Source organism: Dendroctonus ponderosae, unplaced genomic scaffold (genome assembly GCF_020466585.1).
Source record: "Dendroctonus ponderosae isolate FM_Combo_2020 unplaced genomic scaffold, Dpon_F_20191213v2 Dpon_F_20191213_1, whole genome shotgun sequence".
In the NCBI taxonomy this organism is placed as follows: domain Eukaryota; kingdom Metazoa; phylum Arthropoda; class Insecta; order Coleoptera; family Curculionidae; genus Dendroctonus; species Dendroctonus ponderosae.
Window position 1 is genome coordinate 54,887,721 of NW_026017110.1, and position 9,639 is coordinate 54,897,359.

At 31.5% G+C, this 9,639-nt stretch overlaps 1 protein-coding gene across 1 annotated transcript; it reads right to left on the bottom strand.

The window, feature by feature from the left end:
* Window positions 1-8,357: 8,357 nt before the first annotated feature.
* Window positions 8,358-9,436, bottom strand: LOC109538025 (translocon-associated protein subunit delta). Its single transcript, XM_019905061.2, has 2 exons — window positions 9,028-9,436; window positions 8,358-8,826 (listed from the first exon to the last, which is right to left on the bottom strand). The coding sequence occupies exons 1-2, from the start codon at window positions 9,271-9,273 to the stop codon at window positions 8,566-8,568; spliced, it is 507 nt and encodes a 168-aa protein (XP_019760620.2). The 5' UTR covers window positions 9,274-9,436; the 3' UTR covers window positions 8,358-8,565.
* Window positions 9,437-9,639: the final 203 nt, after the last annotated feature.

Consider the following 9,639-nt stretch of genomic DNA (forward strand, 5'->3'; position numbering starts at 1 on the left):
AAAAAAAAAACTGCAAGAAAGATATTAAGGGTGGAAAGTTTTCAAATTGACACCCGGTATAAAAACCGTGATAAATTAGGTAATAAAATGTAAATCAATATTTGCAGATAACTGTATATATCCGTAGAATAAGAACTTTTAGTTCACAATGCTCCAAAAACACCTACATTCCTAACAAATTATTTAAAAGTGAAAATCTTGAATTACTTATATACAGTGTATCACATAAATAATGGGACACAAAGCAGAACGTGACCAAACTTGTTAAAAATTAAAATTGAAGCTATGGTGTTTAAAAAAATGATCAACTGCCTCAAAATAGATATTTCTCATAAAATTAACCATATTTTGAACACCATTCGATAAAAATATTTGGAGATCTAAAAACACTGTTTTTTTGTGTTAAACACGAAATAATTATTAATAATCACCATTTACAACACAAATAGCTGTTATTTTCCTTGCTTCTGTAATTACCGAAAACCGATATTTGATGTATAAAGCTATACGTGTCTGGAATGTACTTGGACACATTTTCTATAAAGTATATACAATACTCCAAAAAAGTGTTTACTTCAGATTCAAGGGACATTTGTTCAGGTATCTGATTTAGTGAATAAATTATCAGATGCCCTGTAAATTAATTCGATCAACAAATTGAAAAAAATTAAATTAATTCAGTGGCACGAAAAACAAATACGAATTAAAGTGGTGCGAACGCTGAAAATTTTTGCTTATTCGATTCCTTGTTCCATTTTAATGCTCGTATAGATTATTTCAAAAAGCAGAAGTGTTAAAATTGGTGAAAACGGAAAGTAGCACGAATCATGTGGCGGTTTGTACATTTGCTCTACTATTCACAAAGTCGCGGTGTTACCAAATAGAGCAAGAGAATCGATTTAAAGTTCTTTTGGTCTTCCGGGAATCACCACTATTTGTAAAATTTATATCTTTCAATATTGGCCGATTTTTTCTAAATTAAAGTTGCTTGAAAGTGATTGATTGCTTCTATGTCTATTTAACAAGGAACTGTAATTTGGAATTGCCATTAGAACTTTCTATTTTGCGGGTCGATGTTATAAATTATTTTGATTTATTTTCCTGACTGCGTGTAACTGTTATTATATTTTTTTATTTCCTGGGTTTTAGTCAAAGTGTGAAATAAAAATTATCATATCGTTTATTTCATATAACGTTTCGGTGAGACAGATGCGAGATATTTTAATTGGAAATTAGTGTTTGTAGTTTGTATTGAATTTGAAATCTGATGATGGCGCTGTTGTTTCGCCGAAACGTTATATGAAATAAACGATACGAAAATTTTTATTTCACACTTTGACTGAAACCCAGGAAACCAAAGGAAAAAATGTTATAAATTATAGTTGAAATATGAATTTATCAGGCGCTTTGCTTCAAAAATTGATATGTAATTTACTGCAATTTTAGTTTTAAGAATTAATTTGCTCTTCCTACTTTGCAAAAATTGACAGTTTTTTGGTTTAACTTGCACAAATTTCCTTTTATAACTTTACTCATGATTGTCAAAATGCATTCACATGCGATTAGGGTAATATCGCAAAACCAATAGACATCCAGAAGTGGTATTCCGGAACTACTGGCTGTTATTGCAGTATATCTATTAATACAGGAAGTTAAATCCAGTGAAACCCGACATCAACGCGATGTATCAATAACCATCATTACTTTCCGGTGGGTGTCCTTCACTTCACTGATTTACTTCTATTTCCAGCGGTATTGCATTTTCTATTTTAGGTCAAAGTCTCTATTAAGTAATCAAATATTGAACAAATGTGGAATTCTTTCAGCGCCATCACGGCTATCTAGGTGATATACAAAAAAGCACTTGGTTTGGGAAATACTTAATTAAATTGAATTCAATGATGCAAGTCACGATACTTATAAATGTAACATTGGAGCACACTTTTGTTCTATTTAATCGTAAAAGCGATTAAACGATATATTTTATTGCTACTGGTACACCAACATACTACGAAATAAACCAAACTCAGAATTCTAACTAATATTTTTCAATACATTTTGCTTAAGTTTTCTGTAGAATTTTCATTTAATTTGTGCATACGTTTCAGTCACAGGAAAATTTAATTAAGTTGCTCTAAAAATTGTCATAATCCTTTAGCTGATGATTAAATATACTCCACCAGGAAACTACTATATATAGAGTTCTTTTTTTGTAGTTAAGCTTGATTGCTTAAAGTAGTAGCAATGTAAACAAATGAGATACGGGACGTTATACAAGAAGTTCATACAATGTCTGATATTTACTAGATTACCTTGTATTTTGTATTGACATTGAATTAACAGCCCTTGATGCATATACATGTGTCTACAGAGTATTCTATAGTCATATTTTCAGTAGCGTAGGTTACACTTGAATATTCCCAAATTGTTATTTCGCTTTGATTTTTTTACGACTTTTTAACTTAGCAAGCAATTATTCAGCTTGACTTATTTAAACCATTAGAGAAGACGTTAATAAAGTAAACAAAAATCAAATGTGCATTTTTATTATCAAATATGCTATCGTTAATTAGTGCGTTTGCATAGTAGAAAATTTGTGTTTTCTTTGAATATATCAGAGCTGATAATTTTACAAATGCGGCGCTACTGAATCGATGGCTGCTAATGCAAGTTTTCTTGTCACATCGAGTTATGAAGCATTTATTATCACACTACCTCTGTTATTAAACGGCAAAATCAAAGTGTTTATCAGCGGGCTCTTCTTTATGAGCCGAAAAAAGAAGATACTACTAAGTAATACTCTCAGATGCTGCACAAATTGCTCTATACAGGATGTGTTTAAAACATTCATAGAAAACATTTAAACTAGATAACGATTCTGGACTTATGTGCAATAGATGACCGACTGCTTAATGAGAAAGATGTCTTATTTTACCGATTTATACGTGTATGATAATCTACAGTAGGTAATGAAGTAGTAGCTTGTAAATTCATTTAAATTAGTATAAAATGAAAGAAGGGGGAAGTGGTTGTGGATGTTTATTTTCAAATTATACTTGAATTTATCAGTTTATATCGATTAGAACTAATACTGGTTGTTTTAATCTCAAATTGCATACCTATGAAAATTTTATTTTGTACATACTTATTTAAGCAGTGATATTGTTTGCAGTTCTGCATCTAGTGGTCAAACTAAAACACGAAACGCCACTGAATGATAAAAATTCATGTTCGGTTTATTTTTTTTAAGATCAAGTACTTGAAAGGCTCAACTTATCAGTGTTAATCCTTTTAAACAGGGTACATTATTTAAATGCCGAGCTTTTCGGAAACCAGTGCACTTAATTGTGTAATTACGTAAGTCATTAAACATAATATAGACAGCTACTGCAAGTAACGTAGACATTCTCGTGTACCGAATTAGTACAAACGACCTAACCCGTCCCGGAAAATAAAGTGGAACTTTGTTGAATGTTTTGAAATGACAAAAACAAGTTAACTGCCTTTGTTCCTCCTGAAGATTAAATACTATCATTATTTCACCCAGCTCTATGAAACAAATCGAAGCTATTAGCATGTTTGCATTATTAACTGGCTGGTACGAAAAAATATATAGGTACAGTGGAACTAATTAACTAGAAACATAGTTATGCAAATACAGCTATTTGTCCAAAATGGAACACTTTAGCTACAAAAAGTTAATCTACATAGTTCACTCATTTTTTAATAAATAAGTCTCGGAATAACTAGAGATCGCATTTTGTTTATATGCAGCAAATGAGATGCGATTGTTAACCAATGCCTCGCGAAAAGTTCTAAAATTAATCAGTTTGCTTTATAATTGAGAAAATTTATCATTAAGTTAAGAAACATACGAAAGCGAGTAAGAGAAATGGGAAAGGTCATTTGTAACATTTGCAAACGATACCGCAATAATAACAGACAACATAGAAGACCCAGAAAACCTTTCAGATAGAATTAACAAAAACAGAAAAACATGGGCCCAACAACTAACAACTCAAAACATTCTCTCGACTACAGATAACTTTTCCTAGAAAGCAAAAAATTCAGAAATAGTTGACAAATATAATTACGGAAATGCGGTTTTCCATCATCTTCGTTCTTAGACTGCCATATATGGTTTCAACTGTTATACGGGTAGAAATTTGAAAATTGCAATCGTAATCCATAGAAAAATTGGTGGCAAGTGTATGTGCTTCTACAGCCGCGTACATGTACTGTCGCAATCACAAATGAAGAAGCGTCGACACGCATTGAACACTATTAAAACCGATGACGATCATTAAAGTACAAAAAACAGTATAACAAATGTTTGGTGTTACATGCAATAATACAGGAGAGAATCGAAATAAAAATAAATCTTGGTTGAGAAGTCAAAAAAATGGCAAAGTTTAAAGAAGTAATCGCCAAGCTTCGTTAATTAAAATCGTATGAAAAAAATAAATGGGAAAATAAGAACCTGTGAGTAACAGCGAGCTCTTGATGCTCAATATCTTCAAGTCAAATCGGAGGAGAAAGCGTTTTCCAGATAAGCCAGAAAAATTGCAAACTAAATGCACCCAACGTGGATAAAACTGTTCGAAACGTAGCTTAAAACAACGGGTATAGAATGTGTACCGAAAAGAAAAAAACATATTAAGACGAAAAACAGAAGCTAAAACAGTTAATGTTAGTTGTGACTCTCGATGGTTAAAATGTTGTATCGCCGCAAAAGTACCTAGTTGAAAGCTGATTTCACTGAAACGTTTCAAAAAATTGAAAATAATTAAAATTAAAAATGTTCAAGGAAATCCATCAGTTGCATCCAATGCCCCGTTTAATGCAGAATAAACAATGCTACCAAGTGAAGCATACGCTTTTTGCTAATGATAAAAATATCCGTATTTACCAACAGCAACACTGACAATAAAGCTTTTGTTATTAATCTGAAATGAATTAGGTTTCTGAAGCTTCTGAACCAGATTTCCAATCCAGTCCGATTTTTGGACATTGAAAATCTAATTCACGAGACTAACGAATTTTTACAATGCCACCGACCATTTTTTATTATAGGAAGAAATCAGCGACATCAAAATAGACCCACTCAAGATCAAGATTAATTGGTTACAAACCATACGAATATTTGAAGTGTTGTTTTAACAGATTTTCAAACGGACAACTACCTTTCTTTTGAATAACGATACACATAAATATTGTTTTGTCAAATTGCATCAGAACAAAACTTTCGCGGGAAATATGCATACTAATAAGTCATTTATAAACAGATAATAAATTCTAAAATTGAGGATCAGAATCAGAATATATTTCATATGGGGAAAAGAAAATGCGGAAACATTTAAGGTAGTCTAAAACACGGGGGCAAAATGGAAAAACGTTGGGAAATTTAAGTTTACTAATTGTATCTGAAAAAGAAAATTCAGACTTTCTGGAAAAGTGAATCCAACAAGATTTGCGTCAAGATAATAAATTCTACGTAAAGCGCTCACTCTCCAGCATTTAAAATTTCTCCTGAACCACTCAGATCTACATTTTTCAGAGCATTTGACGGATGTCCTACATTTAAAACTATCCCATCGCCAAAGAACATCCAAAATTATACTTATATACAAATAGAACTTTCTTGTTAAAATTTAATGGTGATAGAACAAAAAAATATATAAATAGGGTATTTCAACCATCTAAGTCGAATTTGTAAAGTTTAGTTTCCTTAAAGACGCGTTTCGAGAAACTTTAGCATGTTGTAAGATTTTAGGGATTTCATATCCAACTGTTTAACCAAAGTTTTCCATACTTGTAACCAAGTGAGGTGCAGCTAGTTTAAATATTTCTTTAATTATCCTCAAACCGTATCTTTGTTCTCTGGAACTTTATGATTTTGGACATCAACATCTCGATGTTTTCTAGCAGATCCCCTTTTTTAACATATTTTTTAAATTACCGCTTTATTATTATTGTTCCGCTTCTTTTTAGCTTTTCATATTTTCCTTAATTTGCTAAATTCGGATAGCGCAAAGGCAATCTGCGTATTTTTTAGCATTTAATCTATCAAAACTAGTTATTATTATTTATTAAAGGTAATTTAATAAATAAATTGATCAAGGCACATTGGTTTATAATCGTGCATACTATAAACATAATTCCATCCGTAGATACCTAGCAACATATTTCATTTGTTGATAAAACAAAGACGATGTACGTAAACTTAATACGCGTTGGTTGAATTTTAATTCACTTTGATTTTTGTTAACAAAATTTAACATTTGTCGATAAACAGTCGTTATTGGTAGGATTGGTATGCAAAATAAAATATTATTAAATAAATCAAAAATTATTGATAAATATAATTAATCTAGTCAAAATGCTTTCTGGTGTTTATAGGCAAACTTTTGCCGCCACTGTATGCCTTGTATGATATAAGTATTCAAGGTACTCACAAGAGGTCACAGTACAAAGAAAACGTCAATTTTTTAATTTAGCCAATGTGCTCAACAACTACTTACGATTACTAAGATGCAACTTTTTTTAAAGGACAATACGTAAAATGCCGTTTTGGGTTTAAAACAGGGCTCGGAAGCAAAAATAATAAAAAAAATAAAAATGAATGCCCCACTTTTCCATTATAATGTTCACTAATGCTACATGCACTATTATATAAATATTGCCTTTGAAATTGAGATGCAGGAATATATGCCAAATATGTACGTCTACGGCTAGTTACGCAACTATTTAAGCGTATTTTCTGAAAATCAAAAGTCAAGTAGATTTGAAACCAGATCTAAACCGTTGGACAATTCGGTCAATACTATTCAGTCCTTCATGAGATGGTGAAGGAACAGATAGACTAATGTTAAGCGAAAAAAAGCCATATTCAAATCAGGTGAGAACAATAATCAATTACTTCTAAATGTAAGTAGAGTGTAAAGGAAACATATGTAATATAAAAAGGTATCATATTCGGATAATTTTCAGCAAAGTTTAGCAAAACCGTCTTGAACGCACCAACTTAATATATCAACGTAATCTTGACAATGAGATGTGTATAAAGCACAATACAGGAATTATTCTCAACCTTTTTTATGTCGTGGTACGCTTTTAACGATTTCAAAATTAGACGACACACAAAGAGAAAAGGATAAGTTTTGAAAACTTTGCTAACTACAATAGTTTATGAAACTTTTGAATATAAAATAAACTATAAAGTACTATAAAAACAACAGTAGTTTTATTAAGTGATTAATTGATATGAGAAAGAATAAATTAAAAATATTGTCAAATGTGAGAGAATTGAGAAATTCGAGATTTATGGACTTTTCATTCAATTTAATACCTACTTCTGTTACAAATGTTTTTAGTGAGTGAGTTACTACTTTTAATTGAAACTTTACTCGTTATAAAAATAACATTTTCAAAAGAGTACTGCGACATTCTTTGGCTCTAAAGGAGACAATCTAATCCAACTTTTATTAGAAAAAATGGTCAAAGGTGTTTAAAAATACGATTTTTTTAATATCAGGAGAATGATGTGTGGAACGATTAAATGAAATTCGCTCTGAATTTGCTGTTATAGACTCGTATTTTTATGAAGCAATCGAGTTCATTCGCCTTAGGAAAGTGGCAAATTCTGAAGCATTTTGCTACAAAAAGTATCTGAACTTTTTATTTGGTACCTGAATCAACTATTTTTTTTTAATTGATGCGCTATTCTCTTTTCGACAATTTTGTCCTCTTTGTAAAATCTTATAATATACATAGTTTTTGCTCATAAAAATAATTTGTTTTCTTGCTATTAACAATTTCAACCAACAAAAAAATTACTTCCATTTACCAAATAAAAGGTTCTAAAAAATAAAAGGTTTATTACCAAATAATTGTTCACGTATCGTGATCCCGATATTTCACAAAAAAAACTATTTTTCAAGAGCTGTGACGATCAATATCCGAAGAACCAAATATTTTCTGCTAATTTACAAAATTGATTGATTGTCTAGAATTGTTAAATGACAAGGAAACAGAAAAAAAAAATCCCCAAAAATACAAGTGCCAGAAGATTTTACAAAGAGCACAAAATGTTCAAAGACAGTGTATCAACTCCTAAAAAAAATCGGTGGTTTCCACTGAACAAACAATAAGTTCTCCTAGTTTTGGTACCAAGACAGTAATAATAATAAAAGCGGTTGAATTACAAAAGGAGCTGGATTCAATGATAAAAAAATATTTTATTGAAACAGAAGAAGCACTGAACTGAAACAAAACGAGCTTGATGTGCAAAGTGTATTTCAACCTAAAGACTTACGGGCCGAGGATTGGTAATCGATCAAATAATACCAGTTATAAAATATGTATTATCTTAGTTTATTGAAAAAAAAAATAGATGTCCCGGCATGCTTTAAATACAAGCAATTACTATACAAATAAAAACCATTAAATTGAGAAAACACTTCTCAGAAGCATTTATTTTCAAGAGAATTTCTACAAAACTTCAAATGATACGGTAATGTAATGGAACAAAATGAAAACAAAATAAATATAATAATTTACATTTTCTTACGACACAATTTTTGCTTTGGCTGTGATAGCAAAGTATGATATCAGTAAAGACACTACTACAGCCAAAAATTCACTTCTCAACCAAGGCCCATTGTAAGCGCCTGGATGGTAGACGGAAACTTTAAAGAATTCAGGCACGGAAGAAGTTGGTTCGTTACCTCGCAGGGCTTTTCGGATAGCAGCATATCCCTCCTCATCAAAAATACGAATGATATGTTCACCCTTCCCAGCGGTTTTGCTGTCTTCTGTCCAACTGACCTAAGGAAAAGATTATAATCAGCCACCCAATTTATCTCAACAGTAACTTCTAATAAAAGGCCCATTTAATTGCCTGAAGTGTGGCGCCACGTAAGGTAACTTTGTAGCTAATTTAATGCAAAAAATTAAGTCACAACACCCACAAACACTGCCTATACTGTAAAACGAACACTTCAAAACTATGTCCTTATGGTAACTTACCTGGTAGATGTTTGGTGCTACAATAGCTACAGGAACAATTGTTTTGTCTTCTAATTCAGCATACAGACTGGAAACTTCACCCGAAGAACATTTCACTTGGAATTCCGAGATAAAGCCGATATGAGCAACAATTGTAGCATCTTGGGTTGTAAATGATTTTGAGGTTACTTCTGGCTTTACACAAGCTAAACTCAATGCAGGAAGGAAAACCAAAAATAGGCAGGCGAAGACTAATTGTTTCAACATTTTGCTGTAGTTCTTCTTAATTTGGAACTGAAGCTGAGTAGGTTTCAGTCAAGAATAACAATTTCTCTCTGCGGCCACGTCAAAAACACCAATTTGTAAAGTAGAGTGGTAAAATGTTTACATCATTACATGAATGACGATTGCCAGGTTGCCAGACCGGATTGGTATCACTGAATAATTGTTGAAATATCATTCTTTTTAAAGCGATATAATTGAAAGTTAGTAGTAAATCTGGTATTATTTATGAAATGTATCATCTGCTCAACCTAAAAATTATACGATATTTCCAAATAATCCGTAATCAAATATGTGAAATCTGAAATATTTTCCTGAATACGCAGCCGTTAGTGCACTCGTGCAACGCCG

Coding starts and splice junctions, on each gene's coding strand:
- LOC109538025 (XM_019905061.2), bottom strand. CDS start 9,273: ATGTTGAAACAATTAGTCTTCGCCTGCCTATTTTTGGTTTTCCTTCCT. Junction 8,827..9,027: donor TAGCACCAAACATCTACCAG/GTAAGTTACCAT, acceptor TCTTTTCCTTAG/GTCAGTTGGACAGAAGACAG.